The 17026-nt window shown below is 48.2% G+C and overlaps 1 protein-coding gene across 1 annotated transcript in view; it reads right to left on the bottom strand.

The window, feature by feature from the left end:
- Window positions 1–4532: 4532 nt before the first annotated feature.
- LOC143786201 (piwi-like protein 1) overlaps window positions 4533–17026 on the bottom strand; it is a 104614-nt gene continuing 92120 nt past the window's right edge. Inside the window, exons 15-17 of the mRNA XM_077275489.1 lie at window positions 6369–6494; window positions 5002–5149; window positions 4533–4923 (exon numbers count right to left, since the gene is read on the bottom strand). Coding sequence (XP_077131604.1) covers window positions 4807–4923; window positions 5002–5149; window positions 6369–6494 — 391 coding nt within the window. The 3' untranslated portion in view covers window positions 4533–4806. The remainder of the gene's footprint in view (window positions 4924–5001; window positions 5150–6368; window positions 6495–17026) is intronic.

The following is a 17026-nucleotide window of genomic DNA, read 5'->3' as shown; positions in this document are numbered from 1 at the left end:
TCACCAGAGGAACGGGGTTTCAGAGCAAAAAACAATTTGCGGTTATTTTTAAAGTTCAAAAACTTAGATCTATCCCCGTAAAACAAATCTGGAGTAGGAATTCTAGGCTCTAAGGCCGGAGTCTGAACAACATAATCTTGAATACTCTGTACTCTTGCAGCAAGCTGATCCACACGAGAAAACAACCCCTGAACATCCATGCCCGCATCCAAATCCTGAATCACCCAGAGATTAAGATGAAGGAAAAAGACAAAACAGACTAAAGAAAAAAAAATGTCTCAGAACTCTTTTTCTTTTCCTTCTTTTGAGATGCATTCAGCTCATTTTTGGCCAGTTGTACTGTTATGGTCTGGTGATTAAGGAGCGACATGCGACTAGCTCTGAGCAGGTGGTAACTATACTGACCGCAGTTCCTGATCTTAACAGACACTAGCAGTAGCCGTGGGATGTTCCTGTCACTCCCTGGACACCTCGTCACAGCCGGAGATCTAGCTACCCCTAAAGGTAGAAGCAGGAAAGCTATTTTGCCTCAGAGAAAATCCCCAAAGGATAGGACAGCCCCCCACAAATAATGACTGTGAGAGGAGAAGGAAATGACATACGTAGTATGAAACAAGATTTAGCAATGGAGGCCACTACTAGCTAGAAAGAATTAGTACAGGACAGAACACTGTGCGGTCAGTAATAAAAACTAGAAAAAGTCCACCGCAGAGAAATGCAAAAATCTCCACACCTGAATAAAGGTGTGGAGGGCAAACTCTGCCGCCCAGAGCTTCCAGCTTAGCTGACTAGATACATACTGATAAGCTGGACAAATGAGCAAAACATAGAAAGTGCTAAACAACAAAGTCCACAACAAGTGAACTGCAAAAAGACAAGCAAGGACTTAGCTTTGCTGAAATGGTCAGAGTGACAGGGGAATCCTCAGAGAGCCATGACTCCAAGCTCAACAATTGACAACTGGCATTGAATTAGGGAAAAGGCCAGACTAATATAGCCGAGCCAGAAAGACGATCAGTGAGAACAGCTGCTGATGCTAAATCCAAGAAGCAGCCATACCACTCAAAACCACAGGAGGGAGCCCAAGAGCAGAACTCACAAAAATGCTACTTATAACCACCGGAGGGAGCCCAAGAGCGGAATTCACAACAGGTTCCGTAACACGTAACAGGCGAGTTCATCCTTTACTGAAGCTCTGGCAAGTCCAGGTCCAAGGCAATATCCGATCCATATTCAGAGTCTTGTTTTGAGCAAATCCTTGGGGAGATCATGAAATGAAAACTTCCGTTTCCCAGAATACTTGCGGCCCCTGCTAGCCGACGGCTCCCATGTAGGAGGGACCATGTATATCAGTCCTGCGATCACTCCGAGCCACAGAGGGATCAAGGAGGGATTCAATCTGTTGGTCAGAGAAGCAATGGGTTGCGGCAGTGACAAAGTCCACTGAGGGAACTAGGTACTCTGGGATAAAATGGGATCAGCTACGGAGGGCTCCTGAGCTCATTTAGGGTGACCAGCTTCGGATTGGTCATGCGCCTTTAAGACCAGGGAATACTGGTCGTGTGCCTCTAAGACCAGGGAACACTGGTCATGTGCCTTTAAGACCAGGGAACACTGGTCTTGTGCCTCTAAGACCAGGGAATACTGGACATGCGCTTTTAGGACCAGGTAATACTGGTCATGTGCCTTTAAGACCAGGGAACACTGGTCTTGTGCCTTTAAGACCAGGGAACACTGGTCATACCATGTTGCAGAGTCATTGTGCCCCTTTAATGCAAAGTCGTCGCCCCTGTGTGAGCCGGCCGGGTGGACCAAGATGGCCACCGGGAGTTGCAGAGGTGATAAAATCTCGCAGAGAGCGAGAAGCACCGATTCGGGGGCAGAGCCACAGGCACGAGGGCGGAGCCTCGAGACTTTCATGAATAGGGCCCAAGCCGGGGCCTAAATTTCTGCAGCCGGCGGGAGCGAAACCAGCGGTTGAAGTGACGGACGTTGTAGTGGCCGAGAAAACTGAGCGCTTCCGTGTCAGGCGAGAAATGCCAGAAAAGCGGGCAGAGCCACCTTAGGGCACCATAGTGCGCTTCCGGGGTGCGGCCTACACAACGGCCGAAGCCGGGGGGTTAAATTTTTGCAGCCGGCTGGAACGTTGCCTCAGGGAGGTGGGCCACAGGGAAACCTGAGACTGCCTGTGAGCATGTGAATATCCCGCTGCAGAGGCCCACCGCTGACAGGATCCACAGGATCCCGGCATGGAGCCGCCGCAGATGACTGCAGGTCGGGTATTGCAGCGTGGACGGTGCAGGGATAGAGGGGTAAACTTTAATCCATCATCCCTTTGTTAGGGAGGTGGAGAGGAACCGTCCGCCTCCTTGTACCATCCGCTTTAACAGTGGTGGCTGCTTGGACGCCATAGAGGGGGGCCTCTGTACATCCACAGAGTTCAGTCCCCGGGTGGACAGCGCCAGTTGTCTGGCATTAGGCCTGGCTCCAGGAGAGGATACATGGAGGCGACACTCCATGTGGTCGACTGCTGCTGGTGTCGGAAGATCGGGACTGTGAAGGAACCGTCGCCCCTGAAGTGAGCTCAGGCATGGCTCTCCACGTCACAGGAGAGGGTACGGGTAGGTATACTCGCCGTGCTCACCTGATGATTTGGGGGAGATCGGAACCTTGAAAGGATCCGTCGCCCCCTTCACTCTGTTACTTAAAGGGCCACTGTCGCCCCCCTCCAGCCGTTATAAACTAAAAGAGCCACCTTGTGCAGCAGTAATGCTGCAGTCTAACAAGGTGGCTCTTTTAGTTTATGATTCAGTTATTCCCTCAATAAAGCGTTTTAAAGTTTGTACAAAATAACCTGTCCTCAGACCTGGAGGCGGTCCGAAGCTTCCTCGGTGAATCTCCCAACGGCCGTCACTCATCTCTTCTGGGGATGTGGTCGCCGCCCCGAGCGCTGTTTCTTCTTAAATCCGGCGCCTGTGCTGTGCGTGCCTGGGGCAGGCGCAGTCTTCATTGTCCTTCATCGCTCAGATGCAGGGTGCCTGACTGCACCTGTGCGGGCAGTGCGGCCACCCTGTTGCTGAATCCCCGCCCCGCACTGTGTTATTCATTATGCACAGTGCGGGGCTGGGGTTCCTGGGCATGCGCACTGCGCTGTTCAGACGCTCCCCCGCCTTCCAGCGGTGCCGTAATATACAGGTTTCCTTGCCAGCGTTTGGAATGAAGCAGCCGCAAATAACGCTGGAAGGCGGGGGAGCTGGGGGAGCGTCTGAGCTGGGGGAGCGTCTGAACAGCGCAGTGCGCATGCCCAGGATCCCCAGCCCCGCACTGTGCATTATGAATAACACTGTGCGGGGCAGGGATTCAGCAACAGGGTGGCCGCACTGCCCGCACAGGCGCAGTCAGGCACCCTGCATCTGACCTATGACGGACAATGAAGACTGCGCCTGCCCCAGGCAGGCACGCACAGCGCAGGCGCCGGATTTAAGAAGAAACAGCGCGCAGGGGGCGGCGACCACATCCCCAGAAGAGATGAGTGACGGCCGTTGGGAGATTCACCGAGGAAGCTTCGGACCGCCTCCAGGTCTGAGGACAGGTTATTTTGTACAAACTTTAAAACGCTTTATTGAGGGAATAACTGAGTCATAAACTAAAAGAGCCACCTTGTTAGACTGCAGCATTACTGCTGCACAAGGTGGCTCTTTTAGTTTATAACGGCTGGAGGGGGGCGACAGTGGCCCTTTAAAAAATAAAAATGTACAGAAAAGTAAAAAATAAAATAAAAACGTTAGGGTCTGAACCAGACCCATCTGCCTCCTACGGACACTAAGCAAGAACTGGTTAGCTGGGAGCCAGCAGGAGGGTGTATACTGCAGGGGAGGAGCTGAGAGCCAGCAGGAGGGTGTATACTGCAGGGGAGGAGCTGAGAGCCAGCAGGAGGGTGTATACTGCAGGGGAGGAGCTGAGAGCCAGCAGGAGGGTGTATACTGCAGGGGAGGAGCTGAGAGCCAGCAGGAGGGTGTATACTGCAGGGGAGGAGCCGAGAGCCAGCAGGAGGGTGTATACTGCAGGGGAGGAGCTGAGAGCCAGCAGGAGGGTGTATACTGCAGGGGAGGAGCGGAGAGCCAGCAGGAGGGTGTATACTGCAGGGGAGGAGCTGAGAGCCAGCAGGAGGGTGTATACTGCAGGGGAGGAGCTGAGAGCCAGCAGGAGGGTGTATACTGCAGGGGAGGAGCGAACTTTCTGTGTATCACTTAGTGTCAGCCTCCTACTGGCAGCAGCATACACCCACGGGCTGTGTCCCCCAATGAGGCGAAGGAGAAAGTCTGATTTTGAATGGATGCCTAGAAATGTTGGTTCAGCTCTAAAGAAGCCACTTTGCTCTTACAAAAAGGCAAGTATTGTGCACCCTGGCTCTTCCGATACCGAAGGATGGATGATTTCTCTTTGGCTGAAAGATGGAAGATTTTATTGGAACAACCTAGCTCCTCTGCAAAATTAGCAGAAAAATCTCAAGTCTAATAAACATCGGATGATTGAGAAGCCAGAACATAACTATTTTATTAAACCTTTTGTCAACATTAACCAATATAATTTCCAATTAATAAAATAAAAGTAAAGAAAATAAATATATATGACAGCTACAATTTGGTTGCTGCTACTTTTGGCTTTTCCAACTCTGCCAATTTTTTCAAAAACTTCAATTCAAACCAGACACTTGAACAATCCTCAGCCCTGCACAATTTCTACAGGTAGTAAAAACTTAAATTCAAACCAGACACTTGAACAATCCCCAGCCCTGCACAATTTCTACAGGTAGTACAGGAGACTGGACAGAGAATTGTGGGGCTCTCTGTGGATGCTTTGCCCGACCAGGAAGGCCAGCTTGTGGGCGTACTGACACGGTGCTGGAACTCTGATGACACCCTAAGAGGAAAAAAAAAAACAGTGAACAGGCAGGACTCCTGAAGTCCCTTCTCCAGTAATCTCCCAGTAACTACGTACAGGCCAGTTATAGTACTGGTGGCAGAGCTTGTAGGTCAGGCGCTGCATGTGGTCGGGCTTCAGGCCTCCGGTGTCGTACACCACGTTGTAATGTGTGGGGGAGACGGTCCCTTGTCTCACAGACTGGCTGATGATGAAGAAGTCATACCTTGGCGGAAGCAGACAACACGGGCGTTAATGGTTTATAGACGATGGTGTCAGCCATCACTAATCTATCGAGAGCAACCTGGCAACTCTAAGTCCCAAAACAAACACAATAAATACCTTCTGTAAGTAAAAGGCGTAGTGGATATAGAGAACATCGGGTGCTTCGTCAACACCATCCCGAACTCGGGCACACTGACGTTGCTGGGATGGCTTTCACTTTTCTTTTATAAAATCAGTGTTTATTAAATACCCAGTGTTATCCATATGCACGATTGCTTCTACTTACAGCAGGATATTTTCTGTCTTTGTTCTGTATTGATGGCCCGTGTGAACATGCTCCTAGCTTCCATACATACTGACTTGTACTCCATTTCTTTCAGTTTAACCTGACAACTATGGAAACTCAGGAAAGTCCGTGAACAATGGATTTGGCTAAGCTTTTTGTGGTTGCCCTAAAGTCCATGCCTCCTCTGAGCAAGTTCTGTTCCGGAGACTTTACAGAAGAAGTATGGATTAATTGCTGAGAGCATCGGTCAGATCGCTGCTGGTCACTTTATTAAAGGGGATGTCCAGTATATGTTATATTAAGATTGGGCCCAAAGGTGTCTTAAAGTTCAAAAAGATACAAGAGCCCCACCACTTCTTTGTAACGCTGCCTGTGTCCTCCCATCCCTGAGAGTCTCCGCACTTCTTCCAGCAAGGAACACAAAGTGACCGCTGCAGCCAGTTAGTGATGACTGATGCCCTTCAGCGATCACATTCTGTCTCAGCAGGAAGAGGATTGATCTGTATCACAGAGGAATGTCAGGGGTCCGGTAGGGGGCTTTTTTTCATTTAAGACCCCCCCATTGGCTAATTTTTTTTTTACATGTAATAGACAACCCCTTTAAGATACTGAGCACACTATGTTTGAGCCTCCCGACCAAGGAGCCCATAGGAACAGAGATCTATGGAAATATTTAAAACGTCGGGGGGTTTACAGTAAAATACCTCCTAGTGTCCACTTTCCCTTGATCTGGATTAAAGGGGGTGTCTGAAATCAGAAACCAGCGCTACTCTTTTTATGTGGCAGTGTCTGGTATTGCAGCTCATCCTCATTTACTTGACTGCCAGACATCTCCCAGTGTGGGGTCTGAAGTAAGGTGGGGGTCTCCCAGGAGTCACACTTCAGACATTACTAGTCCTCCCTCCATACTTATTCTGGGCACATATGTACTAACCATTCAGGTCTGGTGACTTCACTATCAACGATTGTTCCCGGTGGTGGATTCTGGAGCCGGCCGCCCATATTGGCAAAGAATCTGGCATTTATTCTTTTCTTCACCACCACCACGGTTAGTCTTGGGCTAAAAAAACAAAACAAAAAAAAATTTCTTTGATTGATGAGAAGCATCTACAAAAACCAAAAACACAGCAGAAGTGAGCAGAGCGGCTCCCATTAACTTGCCAATGTGATAATGGACGTCCTCCTAAAACTGATCTAATGGGAACGATGGCAACTACAAACCGGCTTCTTAAAGAGGAATTCCATCATTGGATTTTGTTTTGTTGCTGTTCAACATGATTCTTCAGGTCAGTACAATTATGGTGATAGCAAACTTGTAAGGTTTTTTATGTATACTTTAGTGGTTAAAAACTGGGTATTTTTGTGTACTCACCGTAAAATCCTTTTCTCCGAGCCAATCATTGGGGGACACAGACCATGGGTGTATGCTTCTGCCACTAGGAGGCCGACACCAAGTTAATACAAAGAAAGTTAGCTTCTCCCCTGCAGTATACACCCTCGTGCTGGCTCCCAGAGAACCAGTTCAGTGCAAAAGCAGTAGGAGAACATTAATAATACATAAGAGTACAACAACATGTCAAAAAAAGGAACAAGCACAAGCCATTAGGCTAACAGGTTGGGTGCTGTGTCCCCCAATGAGTGGCTCGGGGAAAAGGATTTTATGGTGAGTACACAAAAACCTCTGTTTCTCCTTAGCCTAGTTGGGGGATACAGGACCATGGAACGTCCCAAAGCAGTCACTGGGTGGGAAACAACAACCGAAAACATCAGGCTTCACGTAACAACTGTCTAGATGTGTGCCACCACAGCCTGCAGAATTTTTCCCCGCATACTAGTAATAATCTTTATATAGCGCCAACATATTCTGCAGCGCTTTACAGCTTAACAGTTTCAAACACAACAGTCATAAGTAACAACATTAACAATACAATAATTAAGCAAATCAGCCAAAGTTTGAGTATGACCATTATAGTGCTTCGAGAAAGTATGTAAGCTGGATCAAGTTGCGGCTTTACAGACCTGCTCCACCAATGCCGAATGGCCCAAGAAGCACCCACTGACCGAGCGGAGTGTGCTCTGATGCCCGTTGGGATAGGCTTATCTCTGATGCTGTAGGACTCCTGAATGGTGGAACGTATCCATGTAGCCATCATGGCCTTCGAAACGGCTAGACCCTTCCTGTGACCCTCAGGAACACGAACAAGAAATCCGACCTTTGGAAGGACACCATCCTCGAGATATACCTTCTCAGAGCTCTGACTACATCCAGAGTATGGAAAGCCTTTTCCACCATGTGGACTGGAGTCGGACAAAATGAAAGAAGAACAGCGTCCTCATTAAGTTGAAAGGATGAGACAACCTTGGGCAAAAAGGATGGGGACGGCCTGAGGACAACCTTGTCCAGATGGAAAATAAGGAAAGGCGCCCGACAGGACAGAGCAGCCAGCTCCGAAACCCGCCTTACTGATGTGATTGAAACAAGAAAAACAACTTCCAGGATAGCAAGGTGAGCAAAATGTCCTGAAGCGGTTCAAAAGGAGCTTCCTGTAAGACTAAAAGGACAAAGTTAAGGTCCCAAAGGTCTAAAGGCATGCGATAGGGGGGGGGGAAGCACATGTGTAACCCCCTAAATGAACGTCTTCACCTGAGGTATTGTTGCAATCCTTCGTTGGAATAAGACCGATAAGGCGGATATCTTGCCCTTGAGCGAGCCGAGCGCCAGGCCTGAGTCCAGGCTGGTCTGTAGGAGCTCCAAAATGGTGGGAATAGAGAAGATGAGGGGGAAGACGTCCATGAGCCTTGCACCAAGCAAAACATGTCTTCCAGGTACGGTGATAAATGTGTACCGACGCAGGCTTACAAGCACTGATCATTGTGGACGTGACCCGTTGTGAAAAACCAGCCTGGGCTAGAATCCAGGATTCATCGGCCAAGTCGTTAAACACAGGGCCGCCATGTTCTGGTGGTAAATCAGTCCCTGGGAGAGCAGATCTGAACGAACCAGCAGTTGCCAGGGTACATCGGCGACTAGGCACACCAAATCTGCGAAACACAACCGGCATGGCCAATCCGAAGCGACCAGGATCACTGGAACCCCTTCCGCCTTGAACTTCCAGATGACTCTCGGAAGAAGCGGCAGCGGGGGAAAAACGTACAGAAAACGGAACTGGCACCACAAAAGAACCAGAGCACCCGCTCCTATGGCTCTTGGAACTCAAGACAGAGCTAAAAACCTGGAGACTTTGACGTTCAGTCTGGACGCCATCAGATCCACATCCGGGGTCCCCCAAAAAAGACAGATATGTTGGAAGTTCCCACTCCCCCGAGGCGAGACCCTGGCGGCTGAGGAAGTCTGCCGCCCAGTTTTCCAAGCCTGGTGTGTGCACTGCTGAGAATGCAAGTTACTACACACATGGCCTCCCTGCTGCGGGTATCCCCTTGATGCTTGATGTATGCCACAGCCGTGGTGTTGTCCGATCGAATTCGGATTGGGTGACCAGCTAGGAGATAATGAAACTGCAGTAGCGCTAGCCATATCGCTCGGATTTCCAAGACATTGATTGGCAGTTTCGATTACTGAGATGACCAGCGGACCTGAGCGATGTGGTGACAAAAAAACTGCTCCCCAGCCCAGAAGACTGGCATCAGTAGTCACCACTAGCCATTGGACCGGCAAAAAGGACTTTCCCTGGTTGAGGGAAGAACTCAATGTCCACCATCTGAGAGTTTGCCTGACCCGCGGGGATAGGCGGCACCGGAAGTCGAGGAAGAAAGGGTTCCTGTCCCAAGCGGCTAGAAGAGCATGCTGTAGGGGCCGGAGGTGCATCTGTGCGAAAGGAACCGCTTCCAATGCTGCCACCATTTTCTAGAGTACCCTCATCGCAAAGGGGATGGAATGAGGGGTGTTGTGAATTTGGATTCTGGGCTCCCCCGGTGGCTACTTGTGGAATTGGACTTGTCATCCTCTTTCCTGTTCACCTGTTTCCATTAGTTGTGGGTGTCGCTATTTAAGCTCACTTCTCTGTAGTTCCTTGCCGGTCAACAATGTTATCTGATGCCTCTCAGTGCTTGTTCCTGCTTCTAGACAACTACTAGATAAGTTGGACTTTTGTCCATGTTTTGTTTTTGCCTATTTGTTCCAGTTCACAGCTGCAGTTTTGTTACTGTGTCTGGATAGCTCTTGTGATCAGGGATTACTACTCTGGCGTTATGAGTTAATGCCAGAGTTTAAGGTAATCTCTGGATGGTGTTTTGTTAGGGTTTTCTGCTGACCATGAAAGTATTCTATCTGTCTTCTGCTATCTAGTAAGCGGACCTCAAATTTGCTAAAACTATTTTCCTGCTGCGTTTGTTGTTTCATCTGAAATCACCGTCATTATATGTGGGGGCTACTATCTCCTTTTGAATATTCCTCTAGAGGTGAGCCAGGTCTTATATTTCCCTCTGCTAGCTATTTAGGTCTTAGGCCAGAGCTGGGCATCTAGCGATAAATAGGAAATGCTACCTGGCTATTTCTAGTTGTGCGGTAGGTTTAGTTCATGGTCAGTATAGTTCCATCTTCCAAGAGCTCGTCCCTCTATAGGCTTGCCATGTTCTCTGGCCGCAGAGATCATGACAGTTTGACCGGCCAATAAAGTGTTAAAGACCAAGGTTGAGAAAGGAGAGTAATAAGAAGTCTGCTGAGAATTTTTTTTTTTTTTTTTTCCTCTAGTTGTGTGTTTGCTTGATTGGTTCACTTCCAGTCTGCCTTGCTGCAGTCTTTTTTCTCTCTCTCCTTCTAATCTCTGTATGGCTCTGCGTGCACCTGTTAATAATGGATCTTCAGAGTGTAACGGCAGGTTTGAATAATCTCATCACGAAAGTACAAAATTTACAAGATTTTGTGGTTCATGCTCCGGTATCTGAGCCGAGAATTCCTTTGCCGGAGTTCTTCTCAGGGAATAGATCTAGCTTTCAGAATTTCAGAAATAATTGTAAGCTATATTTGTCCCTGAAATCTCGTTCTGCTGGAGACCCTGCTCAGCAGGTTAGGATTGTGATTTCTTTGCTCAGGGGTGACCCTCAAGATTGGGCCTTCTCATTACCAGCAGGGGATCCTGCGTTGCGCGATGTGGATGCGTTTTTTCTGGCCTTGGGGTTGCTCTATGAGGAACCTCATTTGGAACTTCAGGCAGAAAAAACTTTGATGGCCCTATCTCAGGGGCAGGATGAAGCTGAAGTTTACTGCCAAAAATTCCGTAAATGGTCTGTGCTTACTCAGTGGAATGAGTGCGCCTTGGCGGCTAATTTCAGAGAAGGTCTCTCTGATGCCGTTAAGGATATTATGGTGGGGTTCCCTGTGCCTGCAGGTCTGAATGAGTCCATGACAATGGCTATTCAGATTGATAGGCGTCTGCGGGAGCGCAAACCAGTGCACCATCTGGCGGTGTCCATTGAAAAGACGCCAGAAAGTATGCAGTGTGATAGAATTCTCTCCAGGAGCGAGCGACAGAATTTTAGACGGAAGAATGGATTGTGTTTCTATTGTGGGGATCCTACTCATGTTATATCAGCATGCTCTAAGCGTGCAAAGAAGCTTGATAAGTCTGTTTCCATTAGCACTTTGCAGTCTAAATTTATTTTGTCTGTGACCCTGATTTGCTCTTTGTCATCCATTGCCACGGACGCCTATGTCGACTCTGGCGCCGCTTTGAGTCTCATGGATTGGTCCTTTGCCAATCGTTGTGGTTTTGATTTAGAGCCTTTGGAGACTCTTATTCCTCTGAAGGGGATTGACTCCACCCCATTGGCTAATAATAAACCACAATACTGGACACAAGTAACCATGCGGATTAATCCGGATCACCAGGAGATTATTCGTTTTCTGGTGCTGTATAATCTACATGACGATTTGGTGCTGGGATTGCCATGGTTGCAGTCTCACAATCCAGTCCTTGACTGGAGAGCTATGTCTGTGTTGAGCTGGGGATGTAAGGGTATTCATGGGGACATACCTCTGGTTCCCATTTCATCGTCCATTCCCTCTGAAGTCCCTGAGTTCCTCTCTGATTATCGTGACGTCTTTGACGAACCCAAGCTTGGGTCGTTACCTCCGCATCGTGAGTGCGATTGTGCCATAGATTTAATACCGGGTTGTAAATACCCAAAGGGTCGTTTGTTTAATCTGTCTGTGCCGGAACATGCTGCTATGCGGGAATATATAAAGGAGTCTTTGGAAAAAGGACATATTCGTCCATCTTCATCTCCCTTGGGAGCCGGATTTTTCTTTGTCTCAAAAAAAGACGGCTCTTTGAGACCATGTATTGATTATCGGCTTCTGAATAAAATCACTGTTAAATATCAATACCCATTGCCATTGCTTACTGACTTGTTTGCTCGTATAGAGGGGGCCAAGTGGTTCTCAAAGATTGATCTTCGTGGGGCGTATAATTTGGTGCGGATTAGGCAGGGGGATGAGTGGAAAACCGCATTTAATACGCCCGAGGGCCACTTTGAGTATTTGGTGATGCCTTTTGGTCTTTCTAATGCCCCTTCAGTTTTCCAGTCCTTTATGCATGATATTTTCCGCGATTTTTTGGATAAATTTATGATAGTATATCTGGATGATATTCTGATTTTTTCTGATGACTGGGACTCTCATGTCCAGCATGTCAGGAGGGTTTTTCAGGTTTTGCGGTCTAATTCTCTGTGTGTGAAGGGGTCTAAGTGCGTTTTTGGGGTCCAGAAAATTTCCTTTTTGGGATATATTTTTTCTCCCTCTTCCATTGAGATGGATCCTGTCAAGGTGCAAGCTATTTGTGACTGGACGCAGCCCTCTTCTCTTAGGGGTCTTCAGAGATTTTTGGGCTTTGCCAACTTTTACCGTCGATTTATTGCTGGTTTTTCGGATGTCGTTAAACCATTGACTGATTTGACCAGACAAGGTGCTGATGTTGCTAATTGGTCCCCTCATGCTGTGGAGGCCTTTCAGGAGCTTAAGCACCGTTTTGCTTCTGCTCCTGTGTTGCGTCAGCCTGATGTGAATCTTCCTTTTCAGGTTGAGGTTGACGCTTCTGAGATTGGAGCTGGGGCAGTGTTGTCGCAGAAAAGCTCCGACTGCTCCGTCATGAGGCCTTGTGCTTTTTTTTCTCGCAAATTTTCGCCCGCGGAGCGTAATTATGATGTTGGGAATCGGGAGCTTTTGGCCATGAAGTGGGCGTTTGAGGAGTGGCGCCATTGGCTCGAGGGGGCTAGGCATCAGGTGGTGGTATTGACTGACCATAAAAATTTGATTTATCTTGAGACCGCCAGGCGCCTGAATCCTAGACAGGCGCGCTGGTCATTATTTTTTTCTCGCTTTAATTTTGTGGTGTCATACCTACCGGGTTCTAAGAATGTTAAGGCAGATGCCCTTTCTAGGAGTTTTGAGCCGGACTCTCCTGGCAATTCTGAACCCACAGGTATCCTTAGGGATGGAGTGATTTTGTCGGCCGTTTCCCCTGATCTGCGGCGGTCCTTGCAAGAGTTTCAGGCGGATAGACCAGATCGTTGTCCGCCTGATAGACTGTTTGTTCCTGATGATTGGACCAGTAGAGTCATCTCTGAGGTACATTCTTCTGCATTGGCAGGTCATCCTGGAATTTTTGGTACCAGGGATTTGGTGGCAAGATCCTTCTGGTGGCCTTCCCTGTCACGAGATGTGCGAGTCTTTGTGCAGTCTTGTGATATTTGTGCTCGGGCCAAGTCTTGTAGTTCTCGGGCTAGTGGACTGCTGTTGCCCTTGCCTATTCCTAAGAGGCCTTGGACACACATCTCGATGGATTTTATTTCAGATCTGCCTGTTTCCCAGAAGATGTCTGTCATCTGGGTGGTGTGTGACCGTTTCTCTAAAATGGTCCATTTGGTTCCCCTGCCCAAATTGCCTTCTTCTTCTGAGTTGGTTCCTCTGTTTTTTCAGAATGTTGTCCGTTTGCACGGTATTCCTGAGAATATCGTTTCTGACAGAGGTACCCAATTTGTGTCTAGATTTTGGCGGGCATTCTGTGCTAGGATGGGCATAGATTTGTCTTTTTCATCTGCTTTCCACCCTCAGACTAATGGCCAGACCGAGCGGACTAATCAGACTCTGGAGACATATTTGAGGTGCTTTGTCTCTGCTGATCAGGATGATTGGGTTGCTTTTTTGCCATTGGCGGAGTTCGCCCTCAATAATCGGGCCAGTTCTGCCACCTTGGTGTCCCCGTTTTTCTGTAATTCGGGGTTTCACCCTCGATTTTCCTCCGGTCAGGTGGAATCCTCGGATTGTCCTGGAGTGGATGCAGTGGTGGAGAGATTGCATCATATTTGGGGGCAGGTTATGGACAATTTGAAGTTGTCCCAAGATAAGACTCAGCTTTTTGCCAACCGTCACCGTCGTGTTGGTTCTCGGCTTTGTGTTGGAGATTTGGTGTGGTTGTCTTCTCGTTTTGTCCCTATGAGGGTCTCTTCTCCTAAGTTTAAGCCTCGGTTCATCGGCCCTTATAAAATATTGGAGATTCTTAACCCTGTTTCTTTCCGTTTGGACCTCCCTGCATCCTTTTCCATTCATAACGTTTTTCATCGGTCGTTATTGCGCAGGTATGAGGTACCTGTTGTGCCTTCTGTTGAGCCTCCTGCTCCGGTGTTGGTTGAGGGTGAGTTAGAGTACGTTGTGGAGAAAATTTTGGACTCTCGTGTTTCCAGACGGAGACTCCAGTATCTGGTCAACTGGAAGGGTTACGGCCAGGAGGATAATTCTTGGGTCAATGCATCTGATGTTCATGCTTCCGATCTTGTTCGTGCCTTTCATAGGGCTCATCCTGATCGCCCTGGTGGTTCTGGTGAGGGTTCGGTGCCCCCTCCTTGAGGGGGGGGTACTGTTGTGAATTTGGATTCTGGGCTCCCCCGGTGGCTACTTGTGGAATTGGACTTGTCATCCTCTTTCCTGTTCACCTGTTTCCATTAGTTGTGGGTGTCGCTATTTAAGCTCACTTCTCTGTAGTTCCTTGCCGGTCAACAATGTTATCTGATGCCTCTCAGTGCTTGTTCCTGCTTCTAGACAACTACTAGATAAGTTGGACTTTTGTCCATGTTTTGTTTTTGCCTATTTGTTCCAGTTCACAGCTGCAGTTTTGTTACTGTGTCTGGATAGCTCTTGTGATCAGGGATTACTACTCTGGCGTTATGAGTTAATGCCAGAGTTTAAGGTAATCTCTGGATGGTGTTTTGTTAGGGTTTTCTGCTGACCATGAAAGTATTCTATCTGTCTTCTGCTATCTAGTAAGCGGACCTCAAATTTGCTAAAACTATTTTCCTGCTGCGTTTGTTGTTTCATCTGAAATCACCGTCATTATATGTGGGGGCTACTATCTCCTTTTGAATATTCCTCTAGAGGTGAGCCAGGTCTTATATTTCCCTCTGCTAGCTATTTAGGTCTTAGGCCAGAGCTGGGCATCTAGCGATAAATAGGAAATGCTACCTGGCTATTTCTAGTTGTGCGGTAGGTTTAGTTCATGGTCAGTATAGTTCCATCTTCCAAGAGCTCGTCCCTCTATAGGCTTGCCATGTTCTCTGGCCGCAGAGATCATGACAGAGGGGATAACTGAAAAAGTGTGGGGGCTCCTTGCTGAAGGGCTAGGACCTTGTCTTGAGGGAGAATCACCAACCCTCGCGAGGTGTCCAGGATCATGCCTAAAAAGGGGATATCTGCTGAGCTGGAACGGGGGAAGACTTGGCTAAGTTTATCAGCCAACCTAGACGAGAAAGAGTATCTCAAGTGATACGAACGGACTCCGTGCAGTCGTGGAAAGACGGACCCTTGACCAAGAGTTCGTCCAGACAGGGCAGGACGACCAGGCCCCGAGAGTGCAGAATGGACATGACAGCCGCCCTGTGAAAACCCTGGGAGTAGTAGCGAGGCCGAAGGGCAAGGCTGTGAATTGAAAATGCAGTTCGCGAATGGTGAAACGCAGGAACTTTTGGGGGTGGGGGAATCGGGATGTCCAGATAAGCATATCGAATAATTGATGGATGCTAGAAACTCCCCTTTTTCACTTGAGGTTATGACCGAACGAAGAGACTCCATGTGGAAATGATGGACCTTGACAAACTTGTTTAGAAGTTTGAGGTCTACTATGGGTCTCACTTTTCCGTCCTTTCTTGGGACAACTACCGTATATACTCGAGTATAAGCCGAGATTTTCAGCCCAAATTTTTGGGCTGAAAGTGCCCCTCTCGGCTTATACTCGAGTCACGGTCAGCGGGTGAGGGGGAGAGAGGATTGTCGCATACTCACCTAGTCCCGGTGCTCCTGACGCTGTCCCTGCGTGTCACACTGTCGTCGGGTGCCGCAGCTCTTCCCCTGTTCAGCAGTCACGTGGGACCGCTCATTAAAGTTATGAATATGGACTCCACTCCCATAGGGTTGGAGCCGCATATTCATTTCTCTAATCAGCGGTGCCAGTGACCGCTGACAGAGGAAGAGGCTGCGGCACCCGAAGACAGTGTGACAGGCAGGGACAGCGTCAGGAGCGCCGGGACTAGGTGAGTATTTTATATTCACCTGTCCACGTTCCAACCGCCGGGCGCCGCTCTGTCTTCCCGTCCTCTGGCTCTGACTGTTCAGGTCAGAGGGCGCGATGACGCATATAGTGTGTGCGCCGCCCTCTGCCTGAACAGTCAGTGCAGAGAGACGCCGGGACGGGACGCTGAGGAGCTGCAAGCAAGAGAGGTGAGTATGTGTTTTTTTTTTTTTTTATTGCAGCAGCAGCGTTATATATGGCACAGATTTATATGGCACATCTATGGGGCAACAATGAACAGTGCAGAGCATATATGGCACAGCTTTATAATGAGCATCTATGGGGCAATAATGAACAGTGCAGAGCATATAAGGCACAGCTTTATTAGGTGCATCTGTGGGGCCATAATGAACAGTGCAGAGCATTATATATGGCACAGCTTTATAAGGAGCATCTATGGGGCAATAATGAACAGTGCAGAGCATATAGGGCACAGCCTAATAAGGAGCATCTATGGGGCAATAATGAACAGTGCAGAGCATATATGGCACAGCTTTATAAGGAGCATCTATGGGGCAATAATGAACAGTGCAGAGCATATAAGGCACAGCTTTATAAGGAGCATCTATGGGGCAATAATGAACAGTGCAGAGCATATAAGGCACAGCTTTATAAGGAGCATCTATGGGGCCATAATGAACGCTATAGAGCATATATGGCACAGCTTTATAAGGAACATCTATGGGGCCATAATGAACAGTGCAGAGCATTGTATATGGCACAGCTTTATATGGAGCATCTATGGGGCCATAATGAATGGTGCAGAGCATTGCATATGGCACAGCTTTATATGGAGCATCTATGGGGCCATAATGAACAGTGCAGAGCATTCTATATGGCACAGCTATATATGGAGCATCTATGGGGCAATAATCAACGGTATGGAGCATTATATATGGCACAGCTTTATATGGAACCTCCTTTGGGGCAATAATGAACGGTATGGAGCATCTATTTTTATTTTTGAAATTCACCGGTAGCTGCTGTATTTTCCACCCTAGGCTTATACTCGAGT

The sequence above is a fragment of the Ranitomeya variabilis genome, chromosome 7, assembly GCF_051348905.1.
Source record: "Ranitomeya variabilis isolate aRanVar5 chromosome 7, aRanVar5.hap1, whole genome shotgun sequence".
Classification (NCBI taxonomy): Eukaryota; Metazoa; Chordata; class Amphibia; order Anura; family Dendrobatidae; genus Ranitomeya; species Ranitomeya variabilis.
The sequence above is the reverse complement of the archived record's forward strand: the minus strand, read 5'-3'. Positions and strand labels throughout refer to the sequence as shown.